This window comes from Excalfactoria chinensis, chromosome 1 (genome assembly GCF_039878825.1).
Source record: "Excalfactoria chinensis isolate bCotChi1 chromosome 1, bCotChi1.hap2, whole genome shotgun sequence".
In the NCBI taxonomy this organism is placed as follows: domain Eukaryota; kingdom Metazoa; phylum Chordata; class Aves; order Galliformes; family Phasianidae; genus Excalfactoria; species Excalfactoria chinensis.
Window position 1 is genome coordinate 145,636,038 of NC_092825.1, and position 23,678 is coordinate 145,659,715.

Genomic DNA, 23,678 nt, shown 5'->3' on the forward strand with positions numbered 1-23,678 from the left:
GATGCATGGAAGCCAGGTTGTTAGTGAGCAACCTAGTCTGTGCATCTTAATGGGGATTTGTCTCTGAAAAAAATGTGTCCACATACAAGGCTTACAGTAGTGAAGCAATACCTTCCTGAATAAACATCAAGTCAATGTTTATTATATCAGGTATTTTTTTTCCCCTTCACAGCATCAGGCAAATGTCTGTGAAAGATATCCATCTGTACACACCTTCTTCCTCACCTCATTTTTATCCAGCCCAAATAAGAGCAACTCTATACAATCTTTTGATTGAATGCATAAAACTCATAGTGAAGATTCCCAGCTGGCCTTTCAAAAAATTACAGAAAGGCTTTTAGCCAGCTATGACAAATAATATCATTGTTAGAACCCTTTTCTATTTCTGCTTTACTGGATTTAGCTGTAAGATGCTCCTGTTCATCACGGGGCGGGGGGGGGGGGGGGGGGGTTAGACTAAATGACCTTTACAGGTCCCTTCCAACTCTAATGCTTCATGATATTATGATCCTTTTTGTAAAATAATCTAAGAACCAGATGTCTAGCCCATTTTTCCTCAGAATCATGTTTTCAGGTGTATCAAGAATGCACATTTTGTCAGTGGTGGCATTTACACAAAGACAGCACAACACAAGCAGGTAGAGAATTTTTTCCTGGAGTGGAAATGCAGCTTCACCTAACCTGAAATAGCATCCAAAGAAGCACTTCAAGGTAGCACAACAGCTGTTGCTACAAAAACCACACAACAGCAATGTTAAACCTTGATCTTAAGTTTTCTTCATATTCTCCGCAGTCACTTTGACATCTGGCTTCATTTGCTTGCATTCTTTATTGCATCATGATTTACTAACTGATAGTCATTTAAGCATGTAGAAAGTCTCAGAACCAACTCCACAAGCTGGATTTTTCAAATTCCTTCCTGAATGAAATAAATAAACGAGAAATAGCGGGGCCAATAAAGTACTTCCAGGAAAGAATTTGCACGTAAGGCTGGAGATTAGATCTAGGATTCAATTGCGCCCATGAATGGCAGGTGATTGCTGCAGAACTGCTGGGCCAGACAGCCCAAAACCATCTAAGGGATCAACTACCAAACAATGAAACTCCAACAAGCTGCTAGTGCTGCTTCTGCCATAGTGGAAGCTGGTTTATAAGCATATCAAATTCTTTCAAATGCCTCAGCCCAGAAACTCCTGGCAGAGTTTCTATTTAAAACAGTTTCAACTGTATTTATAAGTCTTATGAAATAAATCCTGAAGAAGTTCTTTATGGATGTAAGCCAGCCTCCCTAATTCAGGTGTCTAGCTTATACTTCAACCCCAGGCACTCAGTGGATGGCTCCCAAGTCATGAAAGGAAGAGAGGCAGGTAATGAGCAGAAGCAGGTGATTCAAGAGGCCTCCAGGCTTCTCTAAATTCAGGTGTCTCCTTCATCATCTCCTGCATGAAGACTCGCATCAACTTGGATGCAACTAAAGAGCTGCTACCAAAATGCAAGCTCAGTCATTCCCATTACCTTTCTGATGTGAGCATGGTTGGCTATCATCTCCCAGGAGCCAAATGCTACAGAGCCACACTGAATCAATTGCTTCCCCTCACAACCCATTTTCATCTTGATTTTGCACATGCTCTAACCTAAATCACAATCAAGAAGGTCTCTATCATCAGATGGACTTCCTGAACCAAATCACCAGAGCCACTGTCACCATAAGGGGAGGCAGAAGAAGCAGAGGCCAAATGCTAGAGTTTTACCAACACCTCACAGTACCATAAAAAACACACAACTTTGGAGCTTACTCTTGGAAGTGTGTGCCCCGGTGGCGCAGTGGTAGAATTCCCGTTTGCAACACCAGGGGGCCCGGGTTCGAATCCCCCCTGTGGAGCAGGGGGTAGAAGTGCCGCTCTGCTACACAGAGGGCTCGAATCCCAGGAGTTGGACTCGATGATCTCTAAGGTCCCTTCCAACTCGCACAATACTATGATACTATGATACTATGAAGACAGGCTGATCCAGTGCTTAAAATTTTCTTTATGTTATTTGAATTTATTTCAAGTCAGATATTCCTTTAAGCATGTGTTATATGAGAATAATTTTGGCTTTTTTAGCCAACATATTAGTAACCATTTCTTAAAATTAGTACATTGAGCTTATTTTCTAATAGAATCATAAAGGCTGGAAAAGAACACTAAACTCATCTTGTTCAACCATCAGCTCATGACCACCAGCTTCACTGACCCATATCCCTCAGTGTCATACCTACATGTTTTCTTGAACACCTCCAGGGATATTGACTCCGCCACCTCCCTAAGCAGCCCGCTCCAACACCTCAGCACTCCTTCCGAGAAGATATTTTTCCTAACATCCAGCCTGAACAACCTGGTGCAGCTTGAGTCCATTGCCTCTCACTGTGTCCCTATTACCTGGGAGAGGAGGCTGACCCTCAATTCAGTACAACCTCTTTTCAGGTAGTTGGAGAGAGCAAATAGTAATGACTCAGAGCTGAATATGACTTCCACATTAGCTGGCGGGGAAAAAGAATGAAGTGCCAACACATCCTGCACTGGAAAGCAATAAAGCACATCTCATAAGCCTCATGATCTCCTAAGATAATCCCAGATGCTTTGTAGCATAAATACAAGACACTGCTGAAATTATATTTCTTCTCAAAATGTAACACAAACGAAGGCTTCACACCTATTTAACTGGAAAGTAATATACTGTAAGACACATCCATACATCTTCATTTTCATCGGGGGAAGAAAAAAAATGATCTTGCACTCTTCATTAAAGGTTAGATTTCCAACTGCTTACAGAAGCTCATTGTACAAGCAACCAAATAACTTATTTTAAGATAACTTACTCACTGCATTCATTTCAAGTTAGATTTTCCCTTGGACTGACAGCATTCAGATATGTGAAAAACAGCAAAAACAAAACACTCCTTCTAAGCTAATTCATGTAATATGAAAGGTGTGTCAAGCACATAACATAGATTAGCAGAAGCATTTCTAGCACACTGAGTCTCAGAACACACATCAACTTGCATTAAACTGCTAAAGATGGAAAATCCATTTTATAACCAATAGTTAAATTTAGGTCAGTCTCATTTAGAACAAAGATAAAAACAAACCACTTTTTTTTTTGTTTGATTTTCTTCCTGATGAAAAAATTCCCTCCTCCAGGAGTGAAAATAACTTAAAAGACAGGGAGTGGTAGGTACAAGGAACAGCTGGAATTTATCTGGTTCTTAAAACAGAATAAAACCCAAGTGCTTCCCAAAGCACTGCAAAGCCAGTCTAATGCAATATACCCACACACTCTTTAAAAACTTTCAGTATTTGGACCAAGAGAAGTGTTTGACAGAGAAAAGGTGCTAAAAGAAGCCCACTGTAATCCAAACAAGCTGAACATGGAAATCATCATCTCACCTCCTCCCCCAAACTACAAAAGGAAAACACACTTGACCTCATGAAACTAAAGGAAACTAAAGGAAAATCAGCTCACAGTTCCAAAACAAAACAAAGAAGCCAGGAGGAAGAGAACAAAAGTGACTCCACAACAGACTCAAGTTGGTAACCACATAATACAGAACAAAAGAAAACTCCAGTCAAAGTTTGCTGTATAACTCCTTAAATAGCACCGCATTTTCCATATGTATATGACATAGACATTTCTATATTCAGCAAGTTAATCATTCCCCGTAAAGTGCCTGCAGATGCTGTTTCCATATAAAATTTTAAAACAACGCTGAAAACTACAAAGAGGCAACTGTCCACAAAGGAAACAGCTCAGCCAAAAGCTATGCGTGCCCATCACTCAGTTGCGTGAAGACTGACTTCAGGCATCTAAGAAATGTGAATGTACAGTTAGCTTGAAATATATATATATATATATATACATACATACACATAAAACTCACCTTGTAGACTCTTGGAAATTGTCTTTCTGGAAAACAAGTAAAATCTAACAAACAAACAAAAAGAAAAAGGCCCTGTTTTTCTCTCAAACATACCCCCTATATTCCACAGATATCCTTCCCAAGAACCAGGAGGATGGGACAAGGTAATAGAGAGCGATACTCACCCAGATAAAACCATGCTGTCCCCTCTCCATCCAAATCATCATATTTCTATGCCAGCAATATGACATTTTGTCAAAGTGCTTTCATAGTTTGCAGCCAATGAAAACACTGTTTCTAGAATTTACATCCCTATAGAATGTACTTAACAGCATGTACACTTCTGTATCAATTCACATTTGTATATTAATTGGATACACTTAAATGCAGTCCATGCGAGGGCTCCCTGCCAACAAATTACACACAATAACGAAGTACTGACGCAGATACCTAATGGAGGCTTAAATACATCCCTTATGCAGAAGTGAGCCAGAACTTTGGCTGGAGTGCTGCAAGAAGTTCTCCAGAACCCAGCCCACCCAGGTTTTATGACTTGATGGAATTAGCTGCTATTAGACATGGCTTAAACAACACAATATACAGAATTTGCCTTTTCTTACAAATATACATATATATATATATATTTTACTCTCACACCATTTGAGATGTTGACAAGCTCACTGCACACCAGCTGAAAATACCTTATTCAAAACCAAGAAAAGCCTTTTCATAAGGAATTAATACCACTGAAATAAATGTACTACGAGAACAGGATTCAAACAGTACGATGCGTCTGGACCAGCTTCTATCTTTACAGTTACTTCTCCCATCTGCCATCCCAGACTGTATGCATTAGATTCATGCTTGGGGGAAAAACAAAACCAAACAACCACTGAAGTAAGATCTCTATGCAAATAAAGGAAAAACATTGCTGCTAGACCTCGTGCTGCATTTGCAGAAGGCATAAAAATATACACTAGAAAGGCAGGCTCCGAATGGTTTCAACAAATAGAAGCATTTGGTGACCACATGTCAGAAACCATTCATTGGATTTGATTGCTATAATGCTAGTCCAAACCGAAAGATTTTTGGTTTTATCCTGGAGCTGACCTTTTTCACCAAGCAGCTCCTTAAATTTGCTTTTCAACTTTTCAGGGCAAGGGCATGTGCATGCATACACTTCACTTCCCTGGTAAAAGGTAAGAAGCAACATCCAAAACATGACAAAATATTTTTAAATTACAAAGAAAGATCATTTCTGACTCTGAAAAAGCACACGGTAATGAAGTAATAAAGTTGCTCACACACACAAAAGCGTTCAGGTAGTGCCGGACTATTTCACTGCCTAGGTAATGGCCACAGGCAAGACTGGAACAGCAGAGCTGTCTTAGTTGCACTCTACACACACCGAGGTCCTTTTCTAAACATTATCTTCAGAAATCTCAGCAACAAAATGCCCCTCTCCATCAACACTGGGCAGGGTTAGTGACAGAAAGGCCTCTCCTGTTACACAGTGTGAGGAACAGACCCCAGACTAATGGATTCCACTTGCAGTCCCAAGCCTGACACTCTCAATGGCAGCCTGAAATGAAATCAGTAGCCTTCAGGACAGCCAACTTCAATAATCTCAGCTCAGCCATAAGGGGAAGAATATCAGATGGTGAGAGGCTGTCTAACAGTTTGCAGTACTAAAAGTTGCTTGGCCCAACACCTCATTCTCAGTTCAATGGTTTTGTCGAAGTCTCTCTGTTTGGTTTTCCTGGAGTTGTTTTAGTTCACTCCAGCAACTCATTCAGGCACACGCACACTTCCCACTCTCTCTCAGACAGGATTTGTACATGGCATGAATTTGGCTGCTTCAGGGGAAGGGAAAAAAAAAGGGGGGGGGGGAAATAAAAAGGAAAAAAAAAAAAAATAATAATCCAAGCGATATTTGCTCCAGGGCACTCTAAGTAAAGATTTACAGACTGCGGGTCAGGTTTCAAGTTACTTTAGCAAACAGTTTCAAACCATAGACATTCACCTGAAGAGTAGAGTTCATTTAAAAGACAGAGCACGAGTGTAAAGCAGGGTGGTTTTACAAGAAAACAGCCCACTTGAGCTCCTCTAACACAGCACAGGGTGTTTTGGGGAGAGGGCCCTCATTCCAGCAATCAGTGCTCACATGAACTTGGAGGGGGTCTGCAGAAAAGAAGAGGTTGGATTGCCCTCCCACATCTTGGGATGAGTGCAGGGAAACAGCCTTGGCAATGTGGGCCAATTCATAGCTGGAGGAGAAGGCTGGGTTCTTAGGAATAGCTTTGGCTCTCTCAAGTTTAGGATAATACAGAACAGAACCAAGGCTGGGTTCTGAGGAATAGCTTTGGCTCTCTAAAGTTTAGGATAATACAGAACCTAGTAAAATTACTGTAAAGCCCGGCTATTTCTAGCTTTGGCAAACAGTTCTACCTTACAGTGCCTGCTCCTAAACTGTGTTATTTCAGTTCTCTGTTCAGGTAGTGACTGCACACACCACGTGCCCACACAAGGTGCTCCAAAAAGATCGAGCTGTGTGTGATTCTGAGCAGCAGCAGTTTTTAATGTGCGCAGCTCAGTAGACCCCAAAGCCCAGATGCAAAAAGCTCACAGCACCAAGGCTGGGCTCCTCAAAAGCCATCAGCACGGAGCACCTGACAAGAGTTTTGCACAGAGAATAACACTACTCTCTCGCTGAAGCTCATACGCGAGGCCATCAACCCTGCAAGAGTGACTAATCGCCCCAATTAGTAGCCTGTATGCAGAGACAAGCAGCAGCATTCCCCACCAGCTCTCCACAGTACACAAACCCTCTTTTACAAGAGGCTTGGGGACACGGCCTCGTAAAGACTACAGACTTCGTCTGTATTATCATAAAACACACCTGAACAACAACAAAATGATTTTAAAAAGGAGAATGGTTTCCAGTGTTTCAAGGTACAGGGTTTCTTTCTCCCCCTTTTGTTTCATTTCCTTCCCTCCCCCTAGACCTGGCAAGCACTCATTCCTATAAGAGAATCGCACATCACCCTCAGCTTCGGTGCTGGAGCTCAGGCTAACCAATTATATTTCTCTCCAAAACTGACAAAATAAGAAGTTTATTAACTGAAATACAGAAGTATGTTGACATTGATTTTATTAGCAAAGCATGAACAGTTCACAGAGAGCTTGTTTTGCTCATTGTCTTAAAAATATATGAGGTAGTGTTTGCATGCTTTCATCTTCCTCTAGACTTAGGGGAAACTGGCACGCAAAACCTTACCGAAACATTCAAAAACCTATAAATATTTGGGAATCTGCCCGACCTTCAGAACTAATTGCTGAATCATTAGGATTGCGGGTTGCTTCAGGTTTCACTCTCAATCACACACGTAGCACTGCTTGCACCAAGGCTCACAAAACCTCGGGACGTCTCATTACTCTAAAAATATCTTTATTCTTCCTATAGAGCGGAAATGGTTGGCTGCGTGTTTTCAGTCCGTCTGGATTTAAAGAGCGGGGGCCATACAACAGACCTTCTGAAATGGAAACCTCACTTCAGACTGAAATAAATATTTACGTTTCCCTTCAACACTACAGAATTTTTAACATCCTGTTTATCGATAGCTCCAGGTTTACAAGTCACTCTGTTTAAAGTAAAAGTTTACCCAAGGGGGTAAGCCTAGAGGTTACTTTAAAACGAGAAAAGCTTTCACATCACAGAAACAAAGTATAAAGGCGCACATTTGATGGGGAGGAAAAGGAGCTGAGTGCACGATGACTTTCCACTATAGAACCAAGAGCACAGACTTTATGCTTCCAGAGCATGGCTATCGCTCCCATGTGCTGCCGTTTGGTGGAAGGATGCTTTTCTGTATGCTACAGCAAGTGGAAAGGAAAAATAAATCCCTGAGCCCTTAAAAGAGTAGTTTTGTGAAAGTGATTTTATATTGTTTTGTAAACACGTAAAATACGCTTTGCCAATTTAAGAAGAGGCGGTGCAAGAAACATATGCATGAGAGAAAAGTGCTTTTAGTGACTTAGGCTCGTGGGTAGAGCTTGGACACACGGGTCCCACAAACGACAAGCACAGAACAGGCACATGAAGCTCTTCTATGACACCCGTACCTGCCGTGCTCCGGGCTCACAGCTCTCTGCCGGTCCTCAATAGACTTTAAGCACTAGATGTCATTGTTTTACAGAGAAAACCAAGCAGCCCGAACTCAGGTTTTGGAAAACTCGCTAAGACGTAGCTGAAAAGTAACGAGTAACACCCTCCTTCGAACGTTCTCTCTTTAGAAAGTTACAGGCAACGTCGTACTGACAGCATAAGCTGTCCCGGCGTGCCCCGTCCCGCACGGCCCCGCCTGCGCCCACACCGCGCTCAGGTGCTGCCGCTCGCAGCCATTCCCCGCTGCACATACGGGACCGCAGGAAGTCGCGCACTTCTGTCAGGCTGTGCGCGGTCAGACAGCAGCGTTTGAAAGGAAAAGAGAAGAAAAAGAGGGATAGAGAGAGAAGTAGGTGACTATGATTGCAGGTTGGCGCTTCCTAAAATGTTCGCCGGCAGGAAGAGGAGCGCCTTTAACCTCAGCCGCCTCAGAGCGGTGAAGAAGTAACTTAAGAGAACGGCAAGCAATCAGAAATCACGAGCCTCAGTTACAGGCGCGCAGCCCCGACGGCCTTTAAGGGGCTTTGGGGAGGGGAGCGGGCCGAGACCCACACGCCTGCTTGAGAGAGGCAGCCGTTCGCAAAGAAACAAACTCGGGGAGCTCTCCCCACGTTCGGCGGGGCGCAGCGCTACGGGCGGGGAGACAGCGAGCCCCGGGGGAGGCAGAGGGGGGCACAGCCCCGGGGCGGGGGACGCGAAGCCGGGCAGCGCCTCACCTCCACCCATCTCCGCGCCTCTGCGAACGCCGCCTCGCAGCCGCACTCGGCATCCTCTCTGCCGTCCATGGCCAGGAGAAAGAGCGGGTGGCGGGCGCTCAGTCCTCCGCCGGGACAGGCGCGGGGAACAGCCGCTGTCATTCAGCCGCCGCCTTTTAACGCTCCCGTCGCCGTCTCCTCCTCCTCCCCTTCCTTCTCCTCCTCCTCCCCCCGCTCCCGGCAGGGAGCTCGCTAGCGCTCGGCGGCCGCAGGAATGCCAGGAAGCCGCTCGCTGTAAAACAACACCGCGCCCGTCCGGGAGGGGCTGCGGGGCCGCGATCCCCGCCCGCCCCCGTGCCCCCGGCGCCCCCCGTCTGCCCACCGGGCGGGGGCGGCCCCGGCGCATACCGGGAATTGTTGGGCACAATCGCACCTTTCAACGCCGCTGGGGCCCCGCCACCTGCCCGGCCCGGAGCTCCCGCTGCCCTCCCCGGGCCTGGGCCTCGGCCTCCGTCTGCCGAAGCTCGACTCCCGGTGATAGCACAGGGCCGACACCTCGCGTGGGAAACGAGATGTGAAAGCCACGTTGCGAGCTCTCCCGCTCTGCACCAAGTGGTGAAGCTCAGGTGTGGGGCAGAGCTGAGGTACAGCTCAGCCCCGGTGCCTCCTGCTGCACCTGAAGGCCGTTTACCCAGTTCTGGTCACGCCTTCAGTACTACTTTTACAGCACAGAAACCACTGCTTTAGTTCTGTCTGCTCTCCTATACATCGCTGTTTCTTCAGAACTTCCCTCCAACAGTGTGATCCCATAACTCCCAGAGCTGAACACCTGAGGCCTGGTGCCAGGCCTCTCTCCTCTCAGCTCAGCCACGGAAGGGGTTGGGTTGGAAGGGACCTTAAAGATCACCTAGTTCCAAACCTCCTGCCATGGGCAGGGCTGCCACCTACCAGCTAAGGCTGCCCAGGGCCCCATGCAACCTGACCTTGAGCACCTCCAGGGATGGGGCACCCACAGCCTCTCTGGGCAGCCTGTGCCACTCCCTCACCACTCAGTGAAAAATATCCCCAACCTCTAATCTAAAACTCCCCTCTTTTAATTTAAAACCATTCCCCCACATTCTATCGCTATCTACCTGTGTAAGAAGTTGTTTTCCCTCCTGTTTATAAACTCTCTGTAAGTATCATAAGACCTCAATGAAGTATCCCTGGAGCCTTCTCTTCAGGCTGAATAAGCCCAGCTTTCTCAGCCTGTCAGTGCAAGGCTGGGCCCTACAGCAATCCCAGCCACTGGGGAGCTGGGATTGCTCTTCTTCAAAGCTTCTTCCACTCAGAGTTTCTCCTCAGCTGCATACCTGGGAGCACATCTCACTGCTGCTTTGCAGACAGCATCCTTAGAGCAGGGGTGAAGATCTTCAGAGATGACACACCCACACCAAGGAGATGTCAGCCATCATGATGCAGCACGTGGGGATTGGGACTGAGCAGTGCACAAGGGAAAGCACATTGGAAACCCAATGATTCTGTCTGAAGTTCCGCAGCAGACATCTCACATCTACTGAAGTTACGAATACACTGAAATTATATCACTAAATCATACCATTGAGAAGAGTTAAGGCATCTGGGGTCCTGGGTGACTGGAAAAAAGGAAACCACTCCCATTTTTAAGAAAGGGATCAAGGAGGACCCAGGGAACTACAGGCCAGTGAGTCTCACCTCTGTGCCTGGAAAGATCATGGAGCAGATCCTCCTGGATGATGTGCTAGATCACATGAGGAATGAATGGGTGATCTGAGACAGCCAGCACGGTGTTACCAGGGGGAGGTCATGCTTAATCAATCTGGTGGCCTTCTGTGGTGATGACACTGCTGGACATGGAAGGTAGCTGATGTCATTGACCTGGATTTGTGCAAGGCCTTTGAGTCCCCTTCCACATCCTTATCTCCAAATTGGAGAGATGTGGATTCAACAGGTGGACCACCCGGTGGATAAGGAACTGGTTGAAAGGCCATAGACAGAGGGTGGTGATAAATGGTTCTACGTCCAGGTGGAGGCCGGTAAGAAGTGGTGTTCCCTAGGTGACAGTCTTAGGACTGGGCTCTTTAAAGTCTTTAGCAATGGCATCAATGATGGAATTGAGTGCACCCTCAGGAAGTTTGCTGATGATACCAAACTGAGTGGTGTGGTTGACACAATGGAAGGGAGGGATGCCATTCAGAGGGACCTCAACAGACTTGAAAGGTAGGCCCGGGTGAACCTAATGAGGTTTAACACAGCAAAGGGGAAGGTTTGGCACTTGGGCCTGAGGAATCCCAGTCATTTATACAGACTGGGAAGAGCAATCCTTGAGAGTAGCCCTGCAGAGAAGGACCTGGGAGTCCTGGTGGATGCAAAACTGAACATGAGCCAGCAGTGTGCTCTTGCAGCTTGGAAAGCAAATGGTATCCTGGGCTCCATCAGAAGAGGGGTGGCCAGCAGGGACAGGGAGGTGATTGTCCCTGTCTGCCCTTGTGAGGCCTCATCTAGTGTACTGCGTCCAGGTCTGGGGCCCTCAATACAAGAAAGGCAGGGAGCTATTGGAGAGGGTCCAGAGGAGGGTCACAAAGATGATCAGAGGGCTGGAGCACCTTCCCTATGAATACAGGCTGAGGAAGCTGGGCTTGTTCAGCCTGGAGAAAAGAAGGCTGTGGGGTGACCTCATTGCAGCCTTCTAGTACCTAAAGGGAGCCTACAAACAAGATGGGAGTCAACTCTTTGAAAGGGTAGATAACAGCAGGACAAGGGAAAATGGTTTTAAGTTGAAGGAAGGTTTAGGTTGGATGTCAGGGGGAAGCTCTTTACTATAAGAGTGGTGAGGTGCTGGAACAGGCTGCCCAGAGAGGTTGTGGATGCCCCATCCCTGGAGGTGTTCAAGGCCAGGTTGGATGGGGCTTTGGGCAGCCTGGTCTAGTATTAGATGTGGAGGTTGGTGGCCCTGCACATGGCAGGGGGGTTGGAGCTTGGTGATCCTTGAGGTCCTTACTAACCCAAGCCATTCTGATTCTGTGATTCTATGGTCTATGATATGGAGGCAGATATGAATGAAATAATGACAAAGGTTGTAATTTTTCCTTCTCCTCTTTCCTGCCCCAAGCCACATCAGCCACAAGATAAAATGTAAAGCAAGAATCTGCATTTCTGATTTCTGGTTGTTTTATGCAATTAATAGCTTATCAAATCACTTAATCATGATTAATGTTTGAAATCCTCAGGCAGAAGCTACTCACTGAGAAACAGAAGTTCCAACATGCGCAATTTCCTTTTCAAAACGAACTTTAAATTGTCACAGATGCAATATTTCTGTGTGAGCACAAACAAGTGAAGCAGCTCAGTGCTCTCACTAACAAGTCACTGGAGGCCTAAGTCAGAAAAAACTTACAGACACTGGGTACCGCTGCTAATTATTAGCAACAAGAGCAGCAAACAGCATCGGTCTGAGCTGCCAAACAAAGCCTTTCCCTGTGTGTGCTCCCGTGGATAACCCAAGCTAGAGACTGCCACATTCTTTTCATAGGGCATTCTACAAATATTTGGTATAATAATATTTTCCATCAAGGTGGGGATTTCTTGCCCTCTTAAGGAAATTCCATGTTTGTTTTCTAAATGTGAGCTGTGTGTTCTCTTCTTTCTGTGTCTTCGCATTTTGGTGACTTGGAACACCTTTTCTTTGCCTAGTTTAAAATCTTAATGATGCAGCCATGGCTGAAGGGAAAAAACACATTATTCCGGTTCTTACCTTCTCAGTTTCAACAAAACACGTATGGTATCATGGGAAAATTTATGCCAATATACTTAAAAGAGCCTGAGCAATTCAGAGTGCATAATAGCAGCACAGTGTCCCTCAGCCAGAATTACAGAAGCGCTGAGCATGCTTCACCTCCTGGCTCCTACATTCCATGATTTCCATATGAAGTTACATACAGGCAGCCCCAGCTGCAGAAGCCGAAGAGGCATTTTCTGGCAGTCGCCAGCATTGAATGCCTGCAGCCAAACGATGCTACACACAAAGCTGGTGAGGCCTGGCAGAGCTAATAAACATGGGTCATACAGGTATGGCAATTATAAGCCTTTAGAGCCCTTGACCAGGACCTGGTAGGAGGATACACGGCAGCTACATGTTCCTGACACCTGGCTCAGTCACATTCTGTGGGTATTCCAGCATTTTGCAGATCCCCTTCCTGCCTGCATTTCTCTAGGTAGATGCCAACACCTAGAATCACTGAGGTTGGAAAAGACCGCTAAGACCACCTAGTCCAACTATCAGCCCATCATCACCATGCCACTAAACCCTATCACTCAGTGACATATTTACATGTTTCTTGAACACTTAAGAGATGGTGACTCCACCACTTCTCTGGTCAGGGTGTGTGCCAAAGCACAGCCATAACAGCACGGGAAGGCCACTATGCCGTCCATGCACTGTGCAGAGAACAGATAAAATTCAGTGAAAGTAAAGCAAAACAGAAGGGAAACTTATCATGCAGGAGAACTGATCTGGTGATTACAAACCTTATTGCCAGTATACCAAGAATTTTACAAATAAGCTCCTCCTTAATATTCAAGATGTATATTCCCAGTGTGATCATGAAAAGTCCTACCCCAATTTTAGTTTTCTAACCCCGATTTTCCTTTGTCATAAATTCACGTAATCAGCCCTCATACTCAATTAAAACCAGTTTTGAAGTGATTATCCATTAAGTAATTGCACAAAGATGTATTCTTCACATTACCTAAAAATACCAACACCAAAAAGCACGTGACTATTTCCCCCATGTAGACAACTGATGTAGCTTTGAACTATAATTCCTCTCCCTCTTTCCTCCTCACTCCCTCCCTGCAGTGAAAGTACCTTTTCTCTACTACCTATAGTTTCTCAACTGTAATTCTCTGAATCACATTTATAACACAAAATGTGCTTTATCCACATTATACTGTGATCAGTTTTTAGTGGATTTTGCTATTATTGGCAGGAAGGCAACACAGTTGTTCTATTTATTTAATAAGGCCTTTGATTTTTATTTAAAAGCACGTTTCAGGACTTTACTAATGACCACAACAAGAGAAATGCACATATTAATGATAGTATGTTTTATTGGGCTGAAGAAAATGCTCCACATGGAAGCTCATTAGTATTGTTCTCCCCCCTCACTTTTCCAGCCAGCTCACTCACAGGAAACAGACTCTTGTTGTTAGTGGACTCTGCAGGTGAGATTTTTAGACAGACAATCTGACTTCTTCTTTAGAAGAGCAAGAGATGCTCTTAAGTGATAAGACAGACTCCCAGGCCTCTTTTCTGTAAAGAAGGAAAATCCTGCCAAGCTGCTTCTGGCATAATTCCATTTGTTTCTCCTGCAATGACAATTAATAGAGAATGAAAGCACCTGTGGGACACTGAGAGTTCAGTTTCCTTTGGCAGTGGGTCTTGACTGGAAGCAAACCTCAAGCATTTCACTGCAAAGCAACAGTAAATACTTATCTGAAATATGCACAATAAACAAAACCTACTTGCACAAGAATCCTAAACCACAAGAGTGCTTAGCAAAAAATAAAAAATTTAAAAAAAAGAATCAAACAAAAAAGGGTTCTGTCTTCAAGTGTAGAAATTGGTCAACAGTACCTTAAGATCCAGGGGATGGTATCACACAGCAGTCAGTAGTGACACCTGACACATTCACAGTAGATATTCCTACATGGAATAGGATTACACAGCCATCACGTCTATCTGAAGATTTACAGAATGTGGCCCTGTTCTAAAAAACTACATTGAATCAGTCATGACTTTTTCTAGCATTTATTACAGTTAGGTGAGATGCTTCGTTTTGTTGTATTCACTCGTGCGTTCCCTCTGCAGTCCTACCATAAGCGACCGCATTAATCACTACCTGCTTTTTCTGTGATAAGAATTCATGTTGTTTTTCCACAAATACAAATCGCATACACTGGAATAACTAATAAGTTATTAAAAAGCTTTAACATCATTAGGCTTGAAAAACAAAATGAACATTATTCAAAATGTAAATATATTTTAAATATTATTCCTGAGCACCAGTGAGAAGAAACAGTCCTGGCTTTTGTTTTTCTTCCATGTATTTATATATAATTCAATAAAATAAAAAAAAAGTGCCCTTATCTTCTGAGCTACCTGCAAAAGTTCTTATGATATTCTTCTATCATTTTAATTAAAAGATGCAAGTAACCTCGTATTTCAAGTTTTTGCCCAGTATCCCATATTCCACTCTAAGTATGGTACGAGCGAGAGTCCCACTCTGAACTCGCTCATCATTATTATGATGAAATATCACAGGCACTGATTTCCAAAACTATTAAGGGGCTAGAAGGAAAAAACCCCACCACACAGAAGTCTTGCACAAAATGCACGCGTGTACAGAAATACATGAAATTGCTTCAGGAACAAGCAGCAAGTTCTATCAAGGACAAATGCAAAGTTTATTCCACGTGTGCTACAATTAATCGACTTATTAGGGAAGTATCAAAACTTGTACTATTAACATATGGCAACGGTTATCTTGTTACAATACATCGCAATAGGTTAGCCCAAGTGGAAAAGTTTTTAAGCTGCAGACAGTGCAATCGCATTAAATCTTAATTCTTCCGGGTCACGTTCCATGAATTTCTTGCAAACTTCTATTGCATCCTGTGGGGAAATAAATAAACAATTAAATAAACAACAGAACAGCCACAGCTATAATATCATACTTATTCAAAAATACAACTGAAACACAAAGATACGCTTCACACAAATTATGGCCAAGATGTACTTTTCCATAAAGGATTACAAAATGGCATCACAAACTTACATACACTGCATTTCTGATCTGAGTCACTGCTATTCGGGATTATTTCTAGCATAAGAGAACAAATGTTTTGTGCAGAACCAGAACAATGATTTTTGTGACCGACTATTCATGCAACAGATGTGTTGCTTGCCTAACTTTCCATATGTATCTCTGAAGTCTGATGAACAAAAGATGTGCAGGGTAAAGTCTTGATTATAAATAATTCCTTTATCTAGAGTTAGGGTGCAATATGGAGAACACATGTTATCAGTAAGACAGAAAAAAAAAAAGAAAAAACAGAAAAAAAAGAAAGAACTCTACTGAACTTCTTCCTTTGCCCAAACAAATGCAAAAATACACACTTTACAGATCACAGAATCACAGAATCACAGAATTGTAGGGGTTGGAAGGGACCTCTAGAGATCATCGAGTCCAACCCCCCTGCCAAAGCAGGCTCCCTACACCACATCGCACAGGTAGGCGTCCAGGCGGGTCTTGAATATCTCCAGAGAAGGAGACTCCACCACCTCCCTGGGCAGCCTGTTCCAGTGCTCCGTCACCCTAATACTAGTAAACTAGATACTAGTAAACTAGTAATACTAGATACTAGTAAACATTATTAAGCTGTAAAAGGTTTGGGGTCTTTTCGGTTTTTGTTTTTTTAGTTTTTCTGGTTTCTTCCTCTTCTCTCAGCCTCAACTTCTGATCATTTTGTCAGGACAGCAGTTTACCTCCTCGATTAAATGTATTCCTTTGAGATCAGTTTCTCAATGAAACAGCTCCTGACACAAGCACCCAAAATTAACTACAGAAGGAAGCAACTAGACAATTTTCACATGGTCTGATAGTGATAAGACAAGAGGTAATGGCTTTAAAGTAAAAGAGGGGAGATTCAGGTTAGATGTTCAGAAGAGATTCATTACTCAGAGGGCCACGAGGCCCTGGCACAGCTGCCCAGAGAATCTGTGGGTGCCCCATCCCTGGAGGTGCTCAAGGCCAGGTTGGATGGGGCCCTGGGCAGCCTGAGCTGGTGGGTGGCAGCCCAGCCCATGGCAGGAGGTTTGAACTACATGACCCTTAAGGTCCCTTCCAACTCAAGCTATTCTGTGATTCTATAACAATGATAATTAGAAAAGAATAAGGGGCAGAAGGACTAAGTGTTGGAAAGCAAATCAACTTCTTTCTACTTTGGCATGTATTGTACTATAGCTAAGTCAACTAAAAGAAAAATGAGAAATTATATTTTCAATTTAATCACTTCCCTCATATACAATTTGAAACCGGGTACATGAAAATCTCAGCAGCGAAGAAAAGCCAGTTTGATCTTCTGCTACATTCAGCACTTCTTACACTTCCTGTTCTCATGTTACGATACTCTTTCAACCAGAATCACAATCCAAGCACAAATATAACAAGACTGGATTTTATATACCATTCATGAGCAATTTCTGTTCCTACCTCTAAAAAAGAATCATCACTAGTTTCCCCATGGTTTATTGGAAATGGCTTGCGTCCGTCTGTGGAAACATAAAACAGCATTGATGAATAAATGTATAAAGTTAAAATAGAGAAGTTCTGGTTTTTTGCCCATACAGAAATGGAACTTTTTTTGCTCTTCACTTCCCAAATGCTACTTTTCTTTTTTCCTTAAAAGTCTCACACAAACTATGGCAGGCAGTTAGTTACTCCCTAATTTCTCCTCCAATTATTACCGTTTAACAGTCATCATTATGTGCACTCTGGTATAATAAATGCCTGAAGTGATACCTCTAATGCTTTATCTGAAAGCGTGAGGCTATGAATTGCAACTTCTTTACTGCTGGGATAGCACTTCAGCTTTTCAAGTGGAAAAGAACAATTTCAAAGACACTGGATTTACCCAGACAGACCGCTGAGTGTCTGTGGTCTTTGATGACCGTCATCAGGGACTGCATGACACATGAGAACACCAAACTCACTACCTCAAAGAGCATAACTGAAACATCCTTCTCATTTAAATCAAACGAATAAACAACTCCCATAACCGAGGCATTCAGCATTTTCACAACATTAAAAAAAACGATCCCTATAAGTACATTTTTTGTCTCCATTTGCACTATAACAACACTACAGTTCTCAGTGTATTTAAAACAATTCTATTCATAGAAATATATCTGAGGTTACAAATGAAGAGCTAAGGCTATGAGAACATTTGTCAGGATATCTAGTGTTCACTAGACCAAATTCCTTTTTGGTTCTGCCCTCCTTTTTAAAGATTTCCCCTCCTCACAGATTCCCCTGAAATCAACAGTACATCCAAACGACATTTTTCGTAACTGAAAATAGATTTGATGTTAATTCACTTTTATATTTAGAATCACCAACACCCTCTCGTTCATATAAAATCCAGAACTGAAGTTATAACAATACAGATTCCTCTGAACATGCCAAGGAATGCCCAGTATGGTTGCAAGCTAAATTTAATTACGTTTTTTACATACAACTTGGCAGAATAACATTTTAATTTCATCTGCCTATAAATAACATGTCTTCTATGGTTAAAACATCAGAAGCATTTAGCATTCATGCGGTTCCCCAGCATTTTCTGCCTGCCAAAGCCCACATGCCAGCCACAGCGGCTGAAGCCAGTGAATGAATCTAAAAAACTTTCTCCCATTTTCCTACTTAACTATTTTTGCTTTCTTCTGTTAGCTCAGAGAGATGATACTTTAAGAACAAGGGAAACAATACTAGGATTCTACTATACAGTTGAACTAAACCAAATGCCCATTTGGAGGGTTTGTTGCTTGTTTGTTGTTTTTTTAATGTTTTCATTGAAGCAAAAAATCGGAGTGGCTTTTATCTTGCATCACCCTTATGGAATACAGCAAAATATGATAAAAACTACACTCTGCTCTTTGAGTAAATTTGTGCACAATGAAAAAGGAATATGGAAGTAGCTGCACCCAGCTATACAGAGAGAAAGCCCATTCATCATGCTTTGAAATTTAGTCAGAACATCTTTAGATTACATCCTACGGTAGTTGTTGCCTCACTGTTTGATTTGTAGTACACTGACAGGCATCAGTAAAACAGAGGTGTGTGCCTACTGTTCATGACTGGTCGTTGAGATTCACCTTAAGATTAATATAAACATTTCTAATATACCGCTTCTATCTCAGGTTATGATTAACTTTGCCAAGGCATTGTTTAATTAAATGTTGATTAAAAAAAAAACATAGCAAGCATTCCCACTATAAAACACAGGAAAAAATATCTTAAGAAAGGCCAGTGACTTGCAGTTTTTAAATTCATATCTGCTTGATAGTTTTCTAAAGTGGCTGCAGCAAAGCTTGGTTGCTCAGCAACATGTTTTAGATTGGAGTCATTAGAGAATATCTGAGCAAAACCTGCTGCTAAACAATCTGAAGAGAGAAAAAAATAGCTTTAACCAATTCAGAAAGCAGAGACTACTGTTTTGAAGTTAACTGTCTATTGACCACTGAATTAAGATAGATTAAAAAATAACCAGCCTATAATAAATGGAGATTACTATCTTCCAGTATTCCATACAATTTCAATTTTAACTGTATCATGCTGTTTAATAAAACAGCTAATGCTTGCAAAGTTGCATACAGTTCGTTTATTAAGCAATTTAAGGACTTAAGTATAACAGTGTTTTCAGAAATACATGTTCATCAATTCTTTTTTGCTCCTGTCTTTGCAGATAGTAAAAGAAGATCAGAGACAGTCTAATATCGTGTGCCATTTTATCTTAACAGAAGAGTCATGGGAAGAAGAATCCAAAAAGAAAGCAGTGGGAAAACAGCTGCAGTCATCTGACAGAAATCCTCCCCGCCACCCCAAAGCCCTACAATGCAAAAGAACCAAAGCCCTCCATTAAATCAAATTTTCTCGTCTCAAACTGACAGTCGACAAGATTACTGCTTATATTTGTTTCTACACAAAAGTAGAGCAGATATAAAATGTTCTTACCCAATTCATAGAGATGACCACCTACGTTAACTAATGCAATAAAGTGAAGATCTACTTTTTCATCTATACTTGGTGCCTGCAAAACAAACAAAAACCATATTGCATTCACTAAAACTCGTCCCAATACGACGAATGAGAATGTATCATAATATGCAAAACACCTGCCCGTGAGATGGCAAGTGAAAAGCACATTCTGGATTTGGGCAGAATGGAAGACATCACATTGCAAAACATTATAAAATATAAGGAAGCTACCTGCAAATACATAACATTAGTAAGAATCATCTCAAGTAAGTAAACAGAAGTATTTTCAATTAGTTTTATATAAAAGCTTTATTTTGCCATTACTGAGATAGAAGCAGTGTCAACTCAAATACATTAGCACTAAAAATAGATATTCATATAAATAGCAACTCCTTCAGTTAACGCACTTCTCATCACAAAGCAATATAGGAATATATACTGAATTCTGAATCTACGGCATTTTAAAACTTTGTCACTTAGTCACAGTGAATACAAGTCACTTGTAGGACAGTCAACCTGTTCTTCCCTCACAGGCAGCAGAAAGAGATGAAATGCCCAGGTACTGTTCACACATCCCTTATGCAGAAAGGGAGGATGAAAAACTGAGAGGTATACAGAGCTGTGCTTGACTCACAGGCTTCTGGAACTTCAAATCAGCATCATGGGAATCATCGCTACATATTGAGAATGGACTGCAGTGCACTGACAGCACCAAGTGACATGAAAAAAACGTGGTCAGTTGGTAAAGATCTATCCAGCCCAGTGTGGCCAGTTGCAGAACACAAAAGATTTTTCAGAAGAAAATAGAGCATGCTCTACTCTGGCAGCACATTCCCAGTGTCAGGTTTGCTAAGAAGTGTTTTTGGAACTTCTGAACCATAAACTGGACCACCCTTATGTTCAGTAGCAGCTGATGATCTCACTCCCTTGTGAATTTGTCCAGTCTGCTAGTAAGCTCTGATTCACAATTAAGAAGATACTGTTTGAGGGAATGGATACAAGCACTTCAGTTACTTCTAAAGAAACTATCAAGGATGTGATTTGCATTTTCTCCTCCATCTTTCCTCTGAAACTTCTGTGAATTTCATAAAGCATCTCAAAAATCTCAATCTGGCAGAAACAGATTACCGTGTAAAATGAGCTGCAGAGAATATTTCATTTACATCACGTTTTTAAGACTGCATTAAAACTTTCCTTCTTCCTTACGGTCATGAAGAAAGACTTGAAAAGATGATCCAAGTTGATAAATGTGGCAAATAATCAAAACAATAGAGCAAAGGACAAGAAGGCACCATAAGTCTTTCAACAGAACAAGAATACCAAAGAAGACAGCATTACAGAGGAACTGTCAACAGCTTATAGAAACTCTATGTAGAAAGTTCAAAAAGGATGAAAAAAAAAGGAGGGGAACCCACCCACACACAACCTCCTCCCATCCTCACTGATGTTATCTATCCTCCATGACCATTTAATGTATGAAAGATAAAAATACCGTGTTTCACCTCTGTTTCAGAGGGCAGAGAATGTAAAAAGAGCATTCCTGCAGCTGAAAGAGACAAGAGGATCTTATATCAGAACTCCCAGAAGTCAGTTTTCCATATTGCATATGTGAACTGCCTTGAGAATTTTGTTTTAATTAAGACTAAACAGTGCCAGGACTTAGAAAAACAAGCAGTCCTAGAGTCTGCCTACCTCAGCTGTAAACTTCCCACAGGCTTCAATGATTTCCTCAAAACAGCACAGGACAGCAGCTGAGTCAATGGCATTAACAACAAGGTGCCTCAGATTAACTGTTTAGAGGTATCTAAACCATGGTGCTACAAAAGACTGAAGGCAGGTATTGCCACCTAATCCCTGAGCAGGAATACGACTTCACAGCTTTTGACTTATCAATTAAAGCTACCAACTGTAAAATCCAAGCTTAAGGAATTTCACGGTGAGAGGAAATACTACCATCAGTTAGTCTCATTTTATGAAGGAAACAGCTTAGCACTGAAAAGCTTGCATCAGGACTACCTTGGCTCAAATGGGCACTAGCTAGAAGAGCTCAAAGTATCACAGTTCCATTTTGAGATCTGCAACATTTGGTTTTGCTCAAATTTAGAACCAAATACAGTTGTCCCTTTAACTATTTTGAGGCTTGTGTTCTTTTCCAGCTTACAGTAAGGATATTTATAGAGAGAGATGTGACATGCATATAAACTTAATTTAGAATATTAAGTCTACATATAGCTAGAAGTCTCATAGGGGAAGCCATCAAAAATGCATAATTAACTTTTCTTAGAATTTATTTGAAGACAGCTGTAGAACACTACTAGGACTTGGCATACACCTAACCTAAACACCATACTTCCATTAAACACTATTGTCATAGCACATTCGAAATGTGCTTTTCCATTTTAAATTCCCAGCTGCCACAGAAGAAATAAGCAGCCTCAAGGAAGACAAAATTGCCATGCTGTTACTACAGTTTCTACAACCTGCTTTAATGGAGAGAGCTTCCTTTCCTTGTGATCTCTTTTCATTTAATCCAGATTCTAATAAATCTATTATAAAAGGGATCTATTTCTTGAAAAAACTCCTATTTTCATCATTTCTGACAGACAACTATTTGTATAATCATAAGCACAGAACAGTGGTGTCTCAAGAGTCAAGACAACCTAAAACTGTCTGTGTTGCTCATGACAGGTGAATGAGTACCTGGATTCAGATTTCCCAATATGACTGACTTGATTCAGAATTCCACCCATCTTTCCTGGAGGGGGGGGGGGTGGAAATTAACAAGTACCATTTACACATGTGCATTCACACATGTGCACGAGCATACACACACAGAAAGACAACTTCTCAGGCCAATTTTTACTTCATTGTGAAGCTCATCAATGCTAACACTTGAACCAGATGACTTTAAATTTCAAAGCCAGGCAAAGCAGAGGGAACATCAGCTTAGCTTAGCATGATGTCTACTGTGGTTTCCACAGAAAGCTACACCTCTGGACAAGTTTTTAGCTATTAATAAAGTCTGTGTGAATGCTCAGAAGAAGAGAACATAGCTCTAAAAATTCAGTTTGTACTCTCATCACTACGTTAGAATGTAATAGCAATTACTAAGGATTTTCTCTCATTTATTCTTCTCAAAGGCTACTAATACCAGCATCAGTTAAGTGCTGACAGCACCTGTTCCTTTGGCTTCTCACACAGAAGCTCACTCCATGTCTAGGAGACAGCAGATTTGCATTATCACATTGAAGAAGCAAAAATAAAAGTATAAATAAGATCAGTGTCTAACTAGGATTCAGAACTGATTTCTCAGACCCAAGACTCATTTTTCAAGTCTTCTGAACTGCTGTAGCATTCAGTGAATAAAAAATTACATTTATTTCCCATCCAGAAAAGATAGAGGACAGATATCAGCATCTTGAGTAGCTTACAGAAACTTAATATTGCAGCCTTAGGTTGCAACCTAAGAAAGGTTGTGATGCCCACTGACCCATATAACCACTTTTCCAATCTACTTCTCTGGAAAAACAAACAAACAACAAAACCTGAAAAATAATGCTCTGCAGATTTGAATAGGGAAAAAAAAAAAAAAAAAAAAAAAAAAAAAAAAAAAAGTAAAAGGTTTAGCACTTAAAAGTGATGGTTATAATTACACAACAATCACATTTTGTTCTCAATGTGTTGAGGTAATTCTTGATAACAATATAATGTGACTTCATGGATACCCAGTCTCTCATACTTGGCCTATTTTAGCACAGATGCTCACCAGACAACTTTCCAATCATTTTGTACTCCTCATTCTTATCATATCATGTACACTAGAGCAGCCATTTTCTCTTCTACTTTTAAACCTCTCATTTTCTATATAACAAAACAGCCTTTTCACTACTAAAAGTGTTCCAGTGTCCACAGAGTGGACAGCCAGGGTTTTGGACATCTCTAGAGCTCCCTTCCAACCTTTACAATTGTGTGATTTTGTGATTAAATGACCGATTTCTCATCTCTCACAGGATTTAACTACCTTCTCTACTAGCCTATCAATTCAACAGTAAAATCAGCTTCTCAAAGCACACAGCAATTGTTTACAC

General features: G+C 42.0%; 2 protein-coding genes across 19 annotated transcripts in view; both read right to left on the reverse strand.

Moving 5' to 3' along the window:
* Positions 1-8,974, reverse strand: part of LMO7 (LIM domain 7) — a 133,348-nt gene extending 124,374 nt beyond the window's left edge. For all 17 annotated transcript variants that reach the window (XM_072353966.1, XM_072353969.1, XM_072353956.1 and 14 more), the window contains exon 1: positions 8,780-8,974. In XM_072353966.1, coding sequence (XP_072210067.1) covers positions 8,780-8,920 — 141 coding nt within the window. In that variant the 5' untranslated portion in view covers positions 8,921-8,974. The remainder of the gene's footprint in view (positions 1-8,779) is intronic.
* Positions 8,975-15,217: 6,243 nt separating this feature from the next.
* UCHL3 (ubiquitin C-terminal hydrolase L3) overlaps positions 15,218-23,678 on the reverse strand; it is a 40,559-nt gene continuing 32,098 nt past the window's right edge. For both annotated transcript variants that reach the window (XM_072333248.1, XM_072333254.1), the window contains 3 exons: positions 19,567-19,642; positions 17,050-17,108; positions 15,218-15,449 (listed from right to left, as the gene is read on the reverse strand). In XM_072333248.1, coding sequence (XP_072189349.1) covers positions 15,366-15,449; positions 17,050-17,108; positions 19,567-19,642 — 219 coding nt within the window. In that variant the 3' untranslated portion in view covers positions 15,218-15,365. The remainder of the gene's footprint in view (positions 15,450-17,049; positions 17,109-19,566; positions 19,643-23,678) is intronic.